Source organism: Antedon bifida, chromosome 7, assembly GCF_963402885.1.
Source record: "Antedon bifida chromosome 7, ecAntBifi1.1, whole genome shotgun sequence".
Taxonomy (NCBI): Eukaryota; Metazoa; Echinodermata; class Crinoidea; order Comatulida; family Antedonidae; genus Antedon; species Antedon bifida.
In genome coordinates this window covers 19,817,803-19,838,093 of record NC_136232.1, presented here as the reverse complement: position 1 = coordinate 19,838,093, position 20,291 = coordinate 19,817,803, and the positions used below count along the sequence as shown (strand labels likewise).

General features: G+C 31.6%; 1 protein-coding gene across 1 annotated transcript; it reads right to left on the bottom strand.

The window, feature by feature from the left end:
- Positions 1–11: 11 nt before the first annotated feature.
- On the bottom strand, positions 12–20,110 carry LOC144848982 (uncharacterized). Its single transcript, XM_078705934.1, has 4 exons — positions 19,608–20,110; positions 8,310–8,452; positions 140–1,225; positions 12–47 (listed from the first exon to the last, which is right to left on the bottom strand). Exons 1-4 carry the CDS (start codon positions 19,696–19,698, stop codon positions 12–14), a joined length of 1,356 nt encoding a protein of 451 aa, XP_078562060.1. The 5' UTR covers positions 19,699–20,110.
- Positions 20,111–20,291: the final 181 nt, after the last annotated feature.

Here is a 20,291-nt window from a genome sequence, read left to right as displayed (position 1 = left end):
TTGGAATAATACTAGTAACTGTTTCCATTAATTGTGGTGTAGGAGTACTAGATAATGATTCATCCATAGATTCTGTCATAAAAAGTGTTTGTATTTCAACCAATATAGTGCTGAATTTTGATGAATCTATTTCAGTTACTGTTTGATATTGATAAGAATTATCTTCTGTTGGAATAATACTAGTAACTGTTTCCATTAATTGTGGTGTAGGAGTACTAGATAATGATTCATCCATAGATTCTGTCATAAAAAGTGTTTGTATTTCAACCAATATAGTGCTGAATTTTGATGAATCTATTTCAGTTACTGTTTGATATTGATAAGAATTATCTTCTGTTGGAATAATACTAGTAACTGTTTCCATTAATTGTGGTGTAGGAGTACTAGATAACGATACATCCACAGATTCTGTCATAAAAAGCGTTTGTGTTTCAACCAATATAGTGCTGAATTCTGATGAATCCATTTCAGTTAATGTTTGATATTCATAAGAATTATCTTCTGTTGGAATAATACTAGTAACTGTTTCCATTAATTGTGGTGTAGGAGTACTAGATAACGATACATCCACAGATTCTGTCATAAAAAGCGTTTGTGTTTCAACCAATATAGTGCTGAATTCTGATGAATCTATTTCAGTTAATGTTTGATATTCATAAGAATTATCTTCTGTTGGAATAATACTAGTAACTGTTTCCATTAATTGCGGTGTAAGTTGAGTACTAGATAACGATACATCCACAGATTCTGTCATAAAAAGCGTTTGTGTTTCAACCAATATAGTGCTGAATTCTGATGAATCCATTTCAGTTAATGTTTGATATTCATAAGAATTATCTTCTGTTGGAATAATACTAGTAACTGTTTCCATTAATTGCGGTGTAGGTTGAGTACTAGATAACGATACATCCACAGATTCTGTCATAAAAAGCGTTTGTATTTCAACCAATTCTGTTGAATCAATTTCTGTTTCAGTAGGGTGAAGATAACTAGTTACAAATACTGTACTCCATTCAGGAAAATTTGATTCTGATATTGTTTCATAAAAATATGAGCTTTCTTCTGTAACTGTTGACAACATGTTGTTATCAGAGGCTGCAACTTCTTGTGTTTCAAAAACAGTACTCCACAAAGATTCAATATCTGAAGTTAGTGATGTGTAGGTTTCCAATTTGTCGGTAGAAGATGTTAGTTGAAAGTCTGTGTTGTATTTTTCTGAAGACACCTGAAAGACAAAAATAAGTATAATAATATTTGTTCCTAACTTAAGAAAGATCTTAATCTTAAAAAAACATCTATAAACCAGCTAATAGAATTTTTCATGGAAAACATACAGAGTATATCAATAAACTCTATTTATACTTCAGAAACAGTTGTCGCATAACCACCAAAATGTCAAGAATTTCTCAACTTTACTTTATTACCTTTTGGAAAAATATGATGTACTACAAACAAACCTGATTTAACTATTACAAAAACACCATTTCAAGGGTTGTTGTTCATCAAACGTGTAAGTATTTTTAATAAAACATCAATGCAATACAATATTCATGCCAAAACTCATGCAATATACAAAATTAAAAACAATATCTACATTCAACAAGCCAAAACAAATTAAAAGCTATTTACCCTTTGTATAATCTTACCTTCTGGTTTACCAAAGAGGCTGCTGGTGTGACTGATGTCATTTCAATTGTGGATGTGAATGTAATGTATTCAGTCATGAAGTCATATGAATCAACACCTGAAGATACCGTTTCTGTCGGTATGGAAATGATAACCAGAGATGAAGTACCAAATGTAGTATAATGTTGTGTGATGAGTTAATAGATGTTAGGATGGAGAGAAAACAAATTAGCCTGATGATATGAAATTAGATAGATAGTGACATATATTACTAAAGATTATTTGATTAGGAGTATAGATAGTAACAGATGTTTAAGATTGTGTGCAAGAACGGCTCACCTGTTTCCTGTATTCTTGTGACGTTTATAAAATCTTCCGTAGTTTTAATAGGTGAAATTACTGAAGAGTCCATTATAGTTATAAACTCGGTTATAAATTTGGTTTCTGTCATTAGTAGGTTAGTAAATGGTGTAGTAGAGTATGATGATGTTTGAGGAAAGATCACTAAAGAATGAGTGTCTGTTGTTTGTGGTAGAAAACGATTAGTATTTATACTGAAAGAGAATGACGGAGAAGGTGATGGAAAAGTTTCAAACTCTAAAGAAGAAAGGGTCTCAGTGACAACTTCATTTTCAACTTTTTCAGTTGTCATTAGATTAATGTCACCAGTGGACATAACAGGAGCAGATGAAGGTGATGGTTGAACTGTCTCAAACTCTATAGAGGAAACAATCTCAGTGACAAATTCAGTTTCAAATACTTCAGATGTCATTAGATTAATGTCACCAGATGTCATAATGGGAGCAGATGAAGGTGATGGTTGAACTGTCTCAAACTCTATAGAGGAAACAATCTCTGTGACAAATTCAGTTTCAAATACTTCTGATGTCATTAGATTACTGTCACCAGTTGACATAACAGGAGGTGACAAAGGCGATGGTTGAACTGTCTCAAACTCTATAGAGGAAACAATCTCTGTGACAAATTCAGTTTCAAATACTTCAGATGTCATTAGATTAATGTCACCAGATGTCATAATGGGAGCAGATAAAGGTGATGGTTGAACTGTCTCAAACTCTATAGAGGAAACAATCTCTGTGACAAATTCAGTTTCAAATACTTCAGATGTCATTAGATTACTGTCACCAGTTGACATAACAGGAGCAGATGAAGGTGATGGTTGAACTGTCTCAAACTCTATAGAGGAAACAATCTCTGTGACAAATTCAGTTTCAAATACTTCAGATGTCATTAGATTACTGTCACCAGTTGACATAACAGGAGGTAACGAAGGCGATGGTTGAACTGTCTCAAACTCTATAGAGGAAACAATCTCTGTGACAAATTCAGTTTCAAATACTTCAGATGTCATTAGATTACTGTCACCAGTTGACATAACAGGAGCAGATGAAGGTGATGGTTGAACTGTCTCAAACTCTATAGAGGAAACAATCTCTGTGACAAATTCAGTTTCAAATACTTCAGATGTCATTGGATTAATGTCACCAGTTAACATAACGGGAGCAGATGAAGGTGATGGTTGAACTGTCTCAAACTCTATAGAGGAAACAATCTCAGTGACAAATTCAGTTTCAAATACTTCAGATGTCATTATATTAATGTCACCAGTTGACATAACAGGAGCAGATAAAGGTGATGGTTGAACTGTCTCAAACTCTATAGAGGAAACAATCTCTGTGACAAATTTAGTTTCAAATACTTCAGATGTCATTGGATTAATGTCACCAGTTAACATAACGGGAGCAGATGAAGGTGATAGTTGAACTGTCTCAAACTCTATAGAGGAAACAATCTCTGTGACAAATTCATTTTCAAATACTTCAGATGTCATTAGATTACTGTCACCAGTTGACATAACAGGAGCAGATGAAGGTGATGGTTGAACTGTCTCAAACTCTATAGAGGAAACAATCTCTGTGACAAATTCAGTTTCAAATACTTCAGATGTCATTAGATTACTGTCACCAGTTGACATAACAGGAGGTGACGAAGGCGATGGTTGAACTGTCTCAAACTCTATAGAGGAAACAATCTCTGTGACAAATTCAGTTTCAAATACTTCAGATATCATTGGATTAATGTCACCAGTTAACATAACAGGAGGTGATGAAGGTGATGGTTGAACTGTCTCAAACTCTATAGAGGAAACAATCTCTGTTAAAAATTTAGTTCCAAATACTTCAGATGTCATTAGATTACTGTCACCAGTTGACATAACAGGAGCAGATGAAGGTGATGGTTGAACTGTCTCAAACTCTATAGAGGAAACAATCTCTGTGACAAATTCAGTTTCAAATACTTCAGATATCATTGGATTAATGTCACCAGATGACATAATGGGAGCAGATGAAGGTGATGGTTGAACTGTCTCAAACTCTATAGCGGAAACACTCTCTGTGACAAATTCAGTTTCAAATACTTCAGATGTCATTATATTACTGTCACCAGTTGACATAACAGGAGGTGACGAAGGCGATGGTTGAACTGTCTCAAACTCTATAGAGGAAACAATCTCTGTGACAAATTCAGTTTCAAATACTTCAGATGTCATTAGATTAATGTCACCAGATGTCATAATAGAAGCAGATGAAGGTGATGGTTGAACTGTCTCAAACTCTATAGAGGAAACAATCTCTGTGACAAATTCAGTTTCAAATACTTCAGATGTCATTAGATTAATGTCACCAGATGTCATAATGGAAGCAGATGAAGGTGATGGTTGAACTGTCTCAAACTCTATAGAGGAAACAATCTCTGTGACAAATTCAGTTTCAAATACTTCAGATATCATTGAATTAATGTCACCAGTTAACATAACAGGAGGTGATGAAGGTGATGGTTGAACTGTCTCAAACTCTATAGAGGAAACAATCTCTGTGAAAAATTTAGTTTCAAATACTTCAGATGTCATTAGATTACTGTCACCAGTTGACATAACAGGAGCAGATGAAGGTGATGGTTGAACTGTCTCAAACTCTATAGAGGAAACAATCTCTGTGACAAATTCAGTTTCAAATACTTCAGATATCATTGGATTAATGTCACCAGATGACATAATGGGAGCAGATGAAGGTGATGGTTGAACTGTCTCAAACTCTATAGCGGAAACAATCTCTGTGACAAATTCAGTTTCAAATACTTCAGATATCATTGGATTAATGTCACCAGTTAACATAACAGGAGGTGATGAAGGTGATGGTTGAACTGTCTCAAACTCTATAGATGAAACAATCTCTGTGAAAAATTTAGTTCCAAATACTTCAGATGTCATTAGACTAATGTCACCAGATGACATAATGGGAGCAGATGAAGTTGATAGTTGAACTGTCTCAAACTCTATAGAGGAAACAATCTCTATGGCAAATTCAGTTTCAAATACTTCAGATGTCATTAGGTTATTGTCACCAGTTGACATAACAGGAGCAAATGAAGTTGATGGTTGAACTGTCTCAAACTCTATAGAGGAAACAATCTCTGTTACAAATTCAGTTTCAAATACTTCTGATGTCATTAGATTAATGTCACCAGTTGACATAACAGGATCAGATGAAGGTGATGGTTGAACTGTGTCAATAGAGGAAACGATCTCTGTGACAAATTCAGTTTCATATACTTCAGATGTCATTATATTAATGTCACCAGTTGACATAACAGGAGCAGATGAAGGTGATGGTTGAACTGTCTCAAACTCTATAGAGGAAACAATATCTATGGCAAATTCAGTTTCAAATACTTCAGATGTCATTAAATTAATGTCACCAGTTGACAGAACAGGAACAGATGAAGGTGATGGTTGAACTGTGTCAATAGAGGAAACAATCTCTGTGACAAATTCAGTTTCAAATAATTCAGATGTCATTAGATTAATGTCACCAGCTGACATAACAGGAGCAGATGAAGGTGATGGTTGAACTGTCTCGATAGGAGAAAGAATCTCTGTGACAAATTCAGTTTCAAATAATTCAGATGTCATTAGATTAATGTCAGCAGTTGACATAACAGGAGCAGATGAAGGTGATGGTTGAACTGTTTCAATCTCTGTGACAAATTCAGTTTCATATACTTCAGATGTCATTAGATTATTGTCACCAGATGTCATAACGGAAGCAGATGAAGGTGATGGTTGAACTGTTTCAATAGAAGAAACAATCTCTGTGACAAATTCAGTTTCAAATAATTCAGATGTCATTAGATTGATGTCACCAGTTGTCATAACAGGAGCAGATGAAGGAGATGGTTGAACTGTCTCGATAGAGGAAAGAATCTCTGTGACAAATTCAGTTTCATATACTTCAGATGTCATTAGATTAATGTCACCAGTTGACAGAACAGGAACAGATGAAGGTGATGGTTGAACTGTGTCAATAGAGGAAACGATCTTTGTGACAAATTCAGTTTCAAATAATTCAGATGTCATTAGATTAATGTCACCAGTTGACATAACAGGAGCAGATGAAGGTGATGGTTGAACTGTCTCAATAGAGGAAAGAATCTCTGTGACAAATTTAGTTTCATATACTTCAGATGTCATTAAATTAATGTCACCAGTTGACAGAACAGGAACAGATGTCATTAGATTAATGTCACCAGTTGACATAACAGGAGCAGATGAAGGTGATGGTTGAACTGTTTCAATAGAGGAAACAATCTCTGTGACAAATTCAGTTTCAAATAATTCAGATGTCATTAGATTGATGTCACCAGTTGTCATAACAGGAGCAGATGAAGGAGATGGTTGAACTGTCTCGATAGAGGAAACAATCTCTGTGACAAAATCAGTTTCATATACTTCAGATGTCATTAGATTAATGTCACCAGTTGACAGAACAGGAACAGATGAAGGTGATGGTTGAACTGTGTCAATAGAGGAAACGATCTTTGTGACAAATTCAGTTTCAAATAATTCAGATGTCATTAGATTAATGTCACCAGTTGACATAACAGGAGCAGATGAAGGTGATGGTTGAACTGTGTCAATAGAGGAAATGATCTCTGTGACAAATTCAGTTTCAAATATTTCAGATGTCATTAGATTAATGTCACCAGTTGACATAACGGGAGCAGATGAAGGTGATGGTTGAACTGTGTCAACAGAGGAAACGATCTCTGTGACAAATTCAGTTTCAAATAATTCAGAAGTCATTAGATTAATGTCACCAGTTGACATAACAGGAGCAGATGAAGGTAATGGTTGAACTGTCTCGATAGAGGAAACAATCTCTGTGACAAATTCAGTTTCAAATATTTCAGATGTCATTAGATTAATGTCACCAGTTGACATAACAGGAGCAGATGAAGGTGATGGTTGAACTGTCTCGATAGAGGAAACGATCTCTGTGACAAAGTCAGTTTCAAATACTTCAGATGTCATTAGATTAATTTCACCAGTTGACAGAACAGGAGCAGATAAAGATGTTTCAAACTCAATAGAGAAAACAATCTCTGTGATGAATTTAGTTTCAAATATTTCAGATGTCATTAAATTAGTTGACGTAACAAAAGGTGATTGTTAAAACGTTTTTAATTTTGAAAGTGAAATTTCGTTGCTATTTGGTGTTGGTGCAGTATAAAACATAGTATCAAAAACTTCAGAAGTGATGTATTCAGTCTTTACAATAACTCCTTCCTTGTTTAAGTGTAACGGTGACATTTTTGACACTTCATCGCCAAGTGAGTGTGCGTGATTGAGGTTAGTATGACTAGCAATTGAAGGGTGAATGTTAAAAGCAATGTTACCATTTGTGCCTGAAAGTGAGTGTGAAGCTGACAACACCTGTGAACATTAATGTGAATACATTTACTACACCACAACAAGCATTTCACAACACAGATGCACTGTAACTTGACAATACAAATACAGATCTCTCTAACAGTTATAGCTGGTTTATTAAATTTATGCAAATTTCCAGGTGTCAATATGAATTTCAAATGTACAAACACAGAGAGATCTATAAACGGATTGTGCAAACATATTAAATCTATATATAAAACAACTAGATACTAAAGAATTATTTGGTTGGTTATAACACAAATAGGTATGTTATTAATATGAATATTTTTTAATTTAAGCTTAAGTATATTAATATTATAATGGCTCAAATAATATTGAAATATGTTATATTAAACTGAACACACATTTTGACTAACAAACATTATTAAAATAATAGCATGTACATCAATACAATATTAACAACAACCATGCATTAACACAACATATAAGTAATTGTATATTTACATAAAACATGCACAATTAACAAAGCTAAGGGTACAAAACGTTCTAAAAAACTTTCATGCAGCAATAATACAGTAATATCTCCCCATTACAAATGCTCATTTACATACAGCTGTATGCTCTCTTTACTCCATTTGTTTTTTAACCAATATTATATTTTAAAAAACAAAACAGGTTTTGTGTCTACAATATTTGAATTTGTATGGACAAAATAAAGATGTCCTTTTATGATATGCCACCATTACTTTAAAAAAAAAAAAAAAAAAAAAAAAAGAAAAAATCTAACGCTTCTGAACTTTTTTCAATTATAGTAGAAAAACACTATTCAGAAAGAGGTGTAAAATACCGGTATGTAAATTGAAGATGCTACTGTATGCAAATTAAAAATACAGTATTATGATACAGAACCAAATATGTAAACAAAATTTACCTCAGTTGATAGGCTTGGTGTTGCTATGGTGGAAAGATAAAGTTCTGTTGTTTCCATTGATGACAATACTTCTATCTCGGTGACATATACTGTTGACAGCAATTCAGTAGTGTTCATGGATAGATTGTCACTTAATTGGGAACCTACAGATAAAAATATATGTTGTCATGCCTTAGTTATGCCATTCTAATTGTTTATCTTTTCATAACGTACCTTGGTAATGCATGGCTATTGTTGGTTTATACAGGTAAGCCTGACATAGACAACTTGGCACATGGTTTAGGAGTGGCAGTGCTGTAGCCATGAAAAATAAAGTGGTGCAGTGATCACAAGGAAAGGGAACAACCTGAATTTAATCACTGTAGCTGAGCCGATTGACCCAACCCGAATCATTATCAAATGACTCTGTGAAAAAGTCAGATTGATACCTTTACCAATCGTAATGATGGCAATGACCCTGTGATTGGCCCATTTAGGCTTAGTTTTTACCCGGTAAGTTGGTTCCTACCAACTAAAGTTACCAATAACTGTGTCTATGAAACCAACTTATACCGCTTTACCTGGATAGGCCTAAACTGTCAATAGCCTATTCTCCTCAAAGCGCAACATAAACTAAAAAAAAAAACAAGAAAGAAAAATTCAAACCCCTCAAATGGAGCACACCCACTCTCCCCGCCTCCCACCCAAACCCACTTTTCCAAGACATGGAAAAGTATAAATGTCTCAATTACAACTCGCTCTTTGAGGAGAACATGATATTGTAGATAATCTGCACGAAATAGACATTCACTACTGATGTCTGCTGACGTCATAATTGGCTTATAAAAACAAATATTTATCATGAGTATTGCCAAGCTCGAAATATTCAATGTATTGATTTTTCACTCCTTCCGTTTCATTCAGCCACTTCAACAGCAATATCAATTACCGTCTTCATTAAGCAAAGCCGAGTTACGAATTAGTGAATTATAAAGCAATAACCAATAGGGAGGTGTATTCATGGTTGTTAATTAACAGTATGACATGATGATTAAACCCTTCTGAAGAATCAATCAATTTTTCTTTAGATTTATTACACAAGAGTTGTAACACTAAGTTTCAGTGTATCATATTAAAATATCAGTAATATCAATATCAAATTAGTATATTATGGTATTGATTCAGATTTTTTTAAATTGTATTTGTATCTTTATTGAAATCCAGCCATTGTTGCAAAACGATGTTTGTGTTTAAATGTCACTCTAAAAAATGATGGTATACAAATGCCAACATTATGTCAATGGCTACCAAATGGCTCTATAAAGACGGTTACTTGAACCAGTACCATTGATACCCACAGCAGTGTAATTTTTTTTCTTGTAATTTTCTTTTAGATTCAATACAAAAAATTATCTTATAAGAAATTTATTATTGCACTTTTACATTGCCGACTTAAATTACATACTTCTGTATGTGGATGCAGAAACAAATTTTCTCTGGAATTTCGGCACAACCTGTGAACTTCCGTAATGCCAACAACCAGAGAATACAGGTAGAATTTTCTTTAAATGTATGTGATGCTTAGTTTTGCTTGTAATTGTCACACTGTTTTGGTGAATAGCTTTCACAATAGCAAACATGATGTTATTATCACAACAGCTGCTGTAGTAAGCAATGTTGTGTAGAAAAAAAATAAGGTGCAGTAGTACACCGGGGTAACCCCTACTTGTGCACACAAGCAATGTGTATACACTGGACCTTATCTGAGAAGAATTGTTCTACCACCACAACCATGGAACGAGTGAGCCTCGAACCCCTGCTGATGTTGTAGCTGGATAACAGTTCCACTTTCTAAACCGCTCGGCAACTCACTCTAGTCATGAAATAGACACAGAAACTTCAATGCGTGTCATTCACGACATCAACAATAGGGTGCGCATTGGTACTACACACAATTTTGCAGGCGCAACCTATGCCCTTATCAATCAGAAACCTTCATGTATAATAACTTCCCGCCGGGCAATATAAAGTATGAATTGAATATTGAATAAAGCATTGTGGAACCAAAATGCATCCAAATGTCAACAGAGATGTTCAGTTTTGCTGGATAAACCAATATTAATGAAATGGTACCCAACCCAAGGTACCGTCACTCATATTATTCATGCTATAAGAACAAATTAGACTATTATACAGTGTACATTTTTAATTTATGACAAGTTAAATCTCGCTCATCTTGAGCTAACACCTGGTGTTCTATTATGTCAACAATACACTATACACTTTTACTGTACAGTAGTTGGATAGAATGCCAAAGACTTCTTAATATCTTTATGTGCTCTAAACTATTGATTACATATACAAACAATTTTATTATTTATGATGTGCCAAGTTTGTTGGATGTCATAGTAACAAAATCACAATAATCCTCATGATTTATTACTACGCTTTTCAATTTAATAAATTCTGTTTGAATATTATGAAAAAAAGTTATTATTATTATTATTATTCGATGATTAATTGACTGACACACATGAGAAGTACAGTAGTAGTAATGTAGTTAAGTTATTCAGCATATTCTTAATTTCTAAATAATTGATATTCTGAAATATTTCTGCTGGTAATGGTATTGTGATTAAACTGTTCTAAGTATATCTATTCTTTTGTATTTGCCTTAAATACGTCAATTGTCAACTATTATTTATAAATTAATATTTTTAAGTTTTAATTTATACAGACAAAAAAAATTTGGCAAAAGTGTATTATTTTGTTGGAGTATGATTCTTACAATTACAATTTGATATATAACAGATTGTTTATAACTATCTGACTGTGGCCATCATTTTTTCATAACTTATAGCAAAAAATGAAACTTGTGTCTGTCACCTCTTTTCTTTGTTATAATAGATTCCTTTAAAAAAATTGTATTAATTATTAAAACTAATTGCATGTATGATGTTCATAGCATCGGAAACATTTAATATACACTACATTAACATTGAATGTTGTTAAAATCTTTTTAACACTATTTTATCTGTATTGTTCTATACCGTAGTCTAGTGGGAAAATGGATTTTTTATTTGTTTTTTATATATGGCTATAATGTTGACAAAACCAACTAATATTGTTTTTTTTTAACTGAGTGAAGAAAAATATGTTCTATGATTCTTTTGTAAAATGCAATTCCTTTTTTTAAATACTATACTTTAAAAAGACAGTATGTAATTCTAAAAAAAAAAGGAACCACACCAATTCTAGGTTCTAGGGAATAAAATTAGCAAATCTAATTCATGTGTTAAAGATCTACTGTCCACCCAAAACATGAAAAATAAAGATTAATAAAATCACACCTTGCATAGGCCATTTCTTTAGTTTTAACAAAGTTATGACTTCCGTAGAATAAAAAACAAAACAAAAAAGTGTTTTCACAAAAAAAAACCAAAATAAATGGTTAAATTCAACAAAAAACTATTTGACTATTTTGTTTGGTTTTTAAAAATAGTAATTATTACTATTTTTTCAGGTAAATAATATTCTTTTTATCTAATTTTTGGTAAAATTGAATAACTATTATGTGACATTAAAATGGCATATTCAACAAAAAAATGTTAACAAATTATTTTCGTGGGGAGCAAAAATTTAATTATTATAATTTACAGTAAATTCTCAAACATCAATGTTAGTATTATGAAGGTATTTAGTTCTATGTAGCTCCATGCCAGTTTAGATGTAACATTTTGTTATTGAACCCCAATGGTTGCTTAGTGAGTTGCTATGGAAATTAACAGTTGCTTGAACTTTGGTCAAAATCAATTACTCATGTGGGTATATTATACAACCTACAGTTATCTCAGTTACGTTGAGTGTATATTTAATAAACTCTACATGATATCACACTTTGAATACAGTTAATTGTTTACAAAATACTATTAATCTATTTACAGTACTTTTGTTTTGGTAACAATCACTTTGTTTTTCTATGGGTTTAACCAAAAGATAGCTTGACGGCATTTAAATTTAAATCATTTGTTTTGTTGAATATTTTATAGTTTTGCTGGTCTAAATGAATTCCTCTCCTTCAGTGCTTTACATCCATTTATGTTTTCAAACCAAATTTGAACAAATGCCAAATATTCCAGTTCTGAATTTTTAATTTAAAATTAACATCACAATTATAATTTTGGACTTAAGAAAACAAAATAGACAATTAATGATAATGGAATATTCACCATTCAGTATTCACCAAAAAGTACAAAACCACAAAACAAGTTAACAGGTTGAAATTCTTCATTAAAAATATTCTGCCTAAAAAATTCTTTGCCATTATACTTGATCTCTGTTCTAATTCTCATGAATTCTTCTACTCTCATTGATGTCAGCAACCATCATCAAAGCTTTGCATAGCCTACGCCTTGCGCAGCCTACGCTTTGTGTGTGAACTAGACAGTGGCGTTATAACGCAACTCACTACGTCACATCCTTGGAGTTATTAATGACAGCTATATACCCCATCTTAACTAACGCCACGGAGCTAACTCCAGTGATGCTTGAATAATTTTGACCTTAAGATATTTACCTATTACTTCGTGTGTGTTTCTTTAAACGATACTTGGACAGTTTCGTTTTTAAAGCCATTTATTAATATACGAAAACACCGTACGTGTGAACAAATGGGCATTTTAATCCATGGCTTAGCATTTGCATAAGTCACGCCAGTCTTATTATGCCGTACATGTGAATGTACCCTTAACCTTTTTTTCTCTTGGAACCTTCCCTTCCATTCATCATTCCAATACTTTAAGTAAAACACTCATGTCTCAGAATATATCTATGCCATTAGTTTCTTTTCTTGGTTACAATTATTGGCTTTTTTGTTTAATTGATGAGGTTCAAAGAGCTCGACATTAGTCAACTTATCTGTTTATTTTAAGCTCTGTCTACACTTTCAAACTTGATGTGCTCATAATAATATGGAACTGATGTCATATCATTACCTAATTTGGGCATACATATTTTTTGTCAAATTTGATAGTGCAGACAGAGCTTTACAATAGACAGCGTTAGTTATACTGTTGCTACAATATACAGTACTAAACTATAACTACTACAAATAAGTATGATATTTATAATTATATTAGCTTAGTATTAAACAATTACCTGATAAACTGTAATCAAGTTAACAGAAACATTATTTTTTTAATTTACTGGTTAAATTTAACAGTTTAAAAATTTTCTTTTTTTTTACAACACAATCCCCTTTTTCAGGAAAACTGAATAACTTTTATAATAAATCTACAAAATGACCTATTCAATGTTTGATTTTATTATTAAAGCTCAGGTACGGGCATGAATTTTAAATATAATATCTGGTTAATTGTATATAAATCAAAAATTTGTAACTGAAATCAAGACGAAAAAACATGAATTTCTCTTAATTTGGTAAAATACAAAATTTGGCAAAATTCTGCCATAAAAAACAGTAGTTAGGTAGTTTAACCTAATGTAATAACATGTCTGGTGACTCCCTAGAAGGTGAAAAAAGATGGTGGATATACGGTGGATAATTTTTGCTATAGCATGAAAATAAAAATCTGAAGTTGAAAAAAAAAGGCTGCACCTAGCCTTTAAATCTTTATTTTTCATGTTTTAGGGAACAAAAATAATCAATCTTTCTTATTAATAAGAACATAAATAAGAAAGAAATATAAGATTTATTACATAGAATTAATTACATTGCTTAACAAATCCTGTTACACTTTCAACAGATACTAAATTGATATTAATTATCCTATTAAAATAACGCAATATACATGTAACATAAGGACGCTATTGAAGTTGAAACAGACGATGATATGACCTAATGAAGCAGATGATTCCTAAAACACAAAAGGTGCTTTATAATGAAGAGAGTTGTGTGATCCAGTAAAATCAATACATATTGTACAGCATAACTAAGAAAATATTGAACTTCTCCATAGACAGAAATAAATGAGCAAATAGTTGTATTCTTACATAATTACCTGCATGATTTGCTACCTTAATGACAGCTTACTGTATGTAAGTCAATTTGGTATTTTAAGGAAAACATGAAGTTAGTAACTAAGGTTTCTATGTTGTTTATACTATTATATTCAATTCAAAATTCTTTATAGTATAGCATATAAAGTACAGCCATCTAAAAAGCTCTTGTATAATATACGACAGCTTTTTAGATGGCTGGTGCTAAATATAATTATAATTAAAAATAACTTTCTAAGCATAGAGTAAGATATATTTTTAGATACATTCATTCATTCATTCAGGCTTATCGCCTGACTTTATTAACTTTAGGCCTCTGGCCCCTAGTAATTAACAAAATAATAATTACATTGAAAAATAAAGCAATTTATGGTCACAAGATAAATGAATTAATTAATTTCGTTCTCTAAGCAAAACATATATCTTAACTTATAAGCATGATAAATATATTTAGATAGATTAGCAATAATTACTGGATCCTGTGATGACATTAAACGGCAGAATTTAAAAGTATTTGGATTTTCAAAAAATAAAGAAGGTATAAATTTTTTTCTGATTTCCTTGTAACGAGAGCAAACCGTAACAAAATGATATTCATCTTCAACTTCATTTATATTACATATTTTACATAACCTATTGCTGCGCTCTATTCTTTTCCATCTTCCCTTTTCTACCTCTAGTTGAAGTGTGCCCAGTCTTAGTTGACTTAAAGCTCGCTTATATCTAGTATCAAGGGTCTGTAGTAAGTATCCATCTACTCCGAAATTGTTTTTGAACATTTTATAATATCTTAATTTTGAAGAAATATTTATGCTTTCATGAAAGGATTGGCGTTCCATATCGGTTAGCCTTTCTTTTATTTTATTAATTATATAAAATTTATCAAGGACATTATTTTGTGAAAACCATATGTTTCCATGACCAATAGAGCATAACATATGCTTTACATCGCTTACCCAGCAATTACTATTATTTTGCGCTTTATGAAGTTGAGATTTATAACATTTCTTCGCATATTTGTCCTCGTTCATATTTACTAGTCTTACCCAATAACGAATAACATTGAGTACACTTTCGATTGATAAAGAGAATCGTCCACATTCTCCTCTAATTGAAACATTTGTGGCTGATTTCCCGACCCCTAAAACATATCTACAGAAATTATTTTGAATATCATCAATTTTTTTGTTGTTTAGTTTTCCCCATATTTCACTACCATACAGTATAATTGGGTTTATTTTAACATCAAATAAGTAGTTCCAAATATTCACTGGTAGATGTCCATATTTCTGATATACTATATTTTTGAGTGAGAAAAGTGCTTTATTAGCCTGTGTATTATTTTGTTCTCTGGCCTTTTCCCAATTTCCTGAACAATCGAAAGTGACTCCAAGATATTTAAGAGATTTTACTATTTCAATTTCTTTACCAAGATAATTCCACTTTTCGTAGTTCTTAAGTTTTCCATTTTTTTTAAATACTATTATTTTACTTTTGTCAATGTTAACTACCAATCCCCACCTATTACAATAATATGCTAATTTATTTAAGATACAGTGTATATATATAATATATATGATTAGTAAAACTAGTATTTAAGAAGAAAATGTTGTATTATGTATATTACAGTAAAGAGTTATTGTTCCCAAAATCATGAAAAATGAAGTATTAATACCAAATCAGATTTTTTAATAAAGAAAGAAAAACAGTAATGTCTTCACTTCACAAATTCAACCAATTTTATTTTTTGGCTTTAAATTTCATTTTTTTCCTCAGGTAAATAATTTTTTGTTATGTTGAATTTTTTGGTCAAAATAGCATATTAAAAAAAAATGTGAAAAACTTTTATACATATCTTTAATTAATCAACATGTGAAACCATTGAATTGTAAATATAGTTTTCATAGAAGAGAATGGAACATGGTTTCTGCAGCCAAACAACAATAACTGTTGATTAAAGTTTTCGATAAACTTACAATATTAGATGTATTGTCCCCCTAAAAAAAATATATGTATATATATGCCATTTTAATGTAACATAATAGTTATCCACTTTGACCAAAAATTGGATCGAAAAAATGTATTTACCTAAAAAACTGTAATTTAAAGCAAAAAATAGTCAAATTGGCTGCCAGCCATGGGTTTTTGATTGAATTTAACTGTTTATTTTGTCATTTTATAAGTGAAAACATTACTTTTTTTCGTTTTTTTTTCTACGGAAGTGCATTTAAATAAAAATAATATTAAAACTACAAAATAACCTATTCAAAGTCTGATTTAATTAATCTTCATTTTTCATGCTTTTGGGGGACAATACATCTTTAAACACATTTGAAAAATGAACATAATGCATCAATATGAGGAGAAAATAAAAACCAAAACAGCAGAAATAAAAGAAATGTACTGCTTTAAACACAAATGACATAAATTTGTTTTCTATATAACTTATAATTATTAATATTTGAAAAGTAACATAACTAAATGCATCAATATGAGGAGAAAATAAAAACAAAAATAAAGACAATTTTTGTTTAAATGTACTGTTTTAAACACAAATAAATTAGTTTTTACACCTTATAGCAATTATCCCCTCCTCATTCTACTATAGTACCTCCAATGCCATATTTAATTATTTTAGGCGCTCATCATAGATTTTGTTGGTATTTTCTGATTATTAAAAACGAAACATGTCTGTAGGAAGTCTTCAAAAAAATAGTTATATTATAATAATTATATGTTGTGATTTATACATTTTTATATATTTTGAATTTTTTTATAAAACAAACCAATCTTCTTTGCTTTTCATCATTCATAGAAACAAATTAAAAAACCTTCATATAAAATTGCCATAAATGAATGTTATCCCGACCCTGGACTGTACCACTATAGTAATTGCATTCTACAATTTTGATGCGAAAAGTAAATGCTATAATAAATCCAAAATCAAAAGATTTATAAAATAAAAAGCAGCATACAAGTTTTTAAATATCATCGATTCCTTTTCTATAAAATATAATAATCTTAAAAAAAAAATGTTGATTTAAAATCAGATTGGTAAACTGAATTCGTTTTCAATCAATACTTATTCAGTTGCCATGTAAACCACAAATGTTCCCTGTGTAACATCTGTTGAGTACAGTATCTCATACAATATTGGATTTAGTTATTAGTTTTGTGTTCTCTCTGTATGTGAATAGCGATACTACAAAAGAGTCCAGCACAGCTTTGCATAATCAAAAATCACTATCTGGCTTTTTATGTTATTTATTATACCCTAAAGCCATGTATTAATAGTCAAATGGCCTTCCTCTTTTTTTAATGCTTGGCAGTATTATATTGCGTGCTGTACTACTATTGAACATTATGTATAATGAAGCAATCCCACATCGTATACAGTTAATTTCTGTACTAAAAAATATTCCTAATATATTTTTTAAATAGAATACCTTTAACACTTTGACTGCCAAACACGAAGATCTTCGTTTTTGGAAACACAACGCTTGACTGCCAAACACGAAGATCTTCGTTTTTCGCGTTTTTTTACGAAATCCGGTAGATAGGTTAATTATTGGTATATACTATAAATATGAACACTATATTCGGTTAGGACCGTCAATATTTTACAATTTGAAAGTAACTAATCTGGTTACGAACGACTGTCAAAATGGTACCTGTCGAAATAACAAACACCGCGCATCACAGTAGCGCGTAGAGCGATGGCTTGGCGCATTGTGTATCGGTCGCGCGCTAGCTATGCCGCCGAAGCAAAACAAAGGTTTTTGTGGATTGACATGTTTGTTATCTGAATAAAAAATAATGGAGTCATTTTCAATATGAAGTCTTTAATTTTATTATTGTATGTATACCCTAATTGTTTTGGTGTTTTACTGAAAGTGACCGAGTTTCACGCAACAAACTTGTTTTGAAATGGTATGGATATTATCATCAGTTTACCATCTAGGCTAGTAGTACTAGTCTAGCCTAGGCCTAGTCGTAAAACGGTTCCGGACCAACTTTAGGCCTGGTTAACTAGGCCTGGTGTCTTTACTATGTGGATTTTGGCGAAGATTTATGATTTATAAAATGTAATACATTTTTCGATAGTGATAACTTGTTTTTATAGGCCTATCGGTGCCATGTAAGTAACTTTTTTGTTGTTTGTTGATCTCACCGGGCGATATTTTCATATTGTGATGTCTTGCACAAAATATCTTGACTTTCTTGCGCGAAACTACGAAAAACTAAAAAAGTGGGTAACTTTCATTTTACTATTACGATTTACATATTGCGATTTAAAAATCGTTCTTGGTACCATTGTAAAGCTAAAATCTTTATGATTATTTTAGTCTAAATTACATATAAATCAGATCACATACATGGTTTCAATCAGCTTTAATAAAAACATCGAATTGGGCTAAAAACGCTGGCGGTGGCAGTTTCTAACTGGAAAAACCTCTGGCAGTCAAAGTGTTAAAACAAATCAAGGGTATCTCCAAATATAGAGTTGTTATTTATCAATTCAATATATCATTTGAGTACACTAACAAGTTTATCCTATAAAATATTCAGATTTTAATAACTTACAATTTAATAACTTAATATAATAATAAAAATACTAATAATAAAATTACAAGACACTTCCCGAGATGAAAGCAAAATTAAAAATAAAAGGTACGCTGTAATGTTTTTCTATAACCAACCATTTCATCTGTTATAACATGTATTGGCTAGAATGGCAGTTATAACCAACCATTGTTTTAAAAAGTTGTGAAATATTTTTTACATAGTTTATCTCATATTCACCTTAAAAATGAAATGATTACAAAATCGCTAAAGGTCACCAAAGTTTTCAGAAATAAACCTGTATTTTAAAAAGACCTTATTATCAGGTGGACCTTAAATTAAAATACAAGATGAAAATGTATTTCATCTACACATTACAATTATGTTTACATTTTTTAATATGTGAAAGGGATTCTCTGTCTACACAATCAAATGTATTTCATCTACACATTACAATTATGTTTACATTTTTTAATATGTGAAAGGGATTCTCTGTCTACACAATCAAACTGTATGTGACAAAAAAATGTGATGTGGACATGATGATGTTATATCACTACCATATTTAAGCATATCACTATCGTATTTGGGCACATCACATTTTTATAGTGTCTAATGTTACATTAACACTTTTTTTGTAGTTTAGGCTACACACACACAATGATAAAATAATATAAAAATAAAACAACAAACCTAAAGTCCTAAGCAATTATAAATAAAGGATAAACAGCAACTTACCACAACATGGTATCAACCTTCCAATTGTCACCAAGACAAAAAAATAGGAAAGGAGCGAGTTGGATTGGGACATTTTTCGGTGAACAGTCATAATTAGTGATTCAATGAAGTTCCTCTTTCACTAATAAGAAAATATCTAGGCCCAGGATAGTACATAGTTTTTGACAAGCAGTGATAGGCTTGTGAATTCTAGGCCTAAGCTTGCTCGTGTCATGAAATTCCACATCTGTTTCCACCCAGTGTCAAGTGACAAAAGAACACAGGTAAGTCCCGTTCTCATCTGTTTTTCGGACTGTGCTTCCGCTCCGGCGGCATCATCTTCTGTTATGAATGAACAAAAACGTATTACGTAACATTAAAACGGCCTTTCAATCTGAGAATAGTAGCTTCATAAAATAAACAACCAATCACAATGGTGATTTTATATAACTTTAAAAAAAAAATATTTTCAAACGTTTCACCGCATCAGTCTTGTCTAAACTGTCGTCAAAGCGTGACACCGTGTGAATTTTTACTCTCTCTGGTGGACGTGGTGGTTGGTTGTTGTTTGTTGTTGCTACATAAAGAGGGCGGAGTTTATAATACGCCGACTACGCCGATAAAATAAAATAATATCATTATTTATTTTAATGAACATAAATAGTTAGGTACATTTATTTTTATTTTTCAAAGAACGGAATTTTC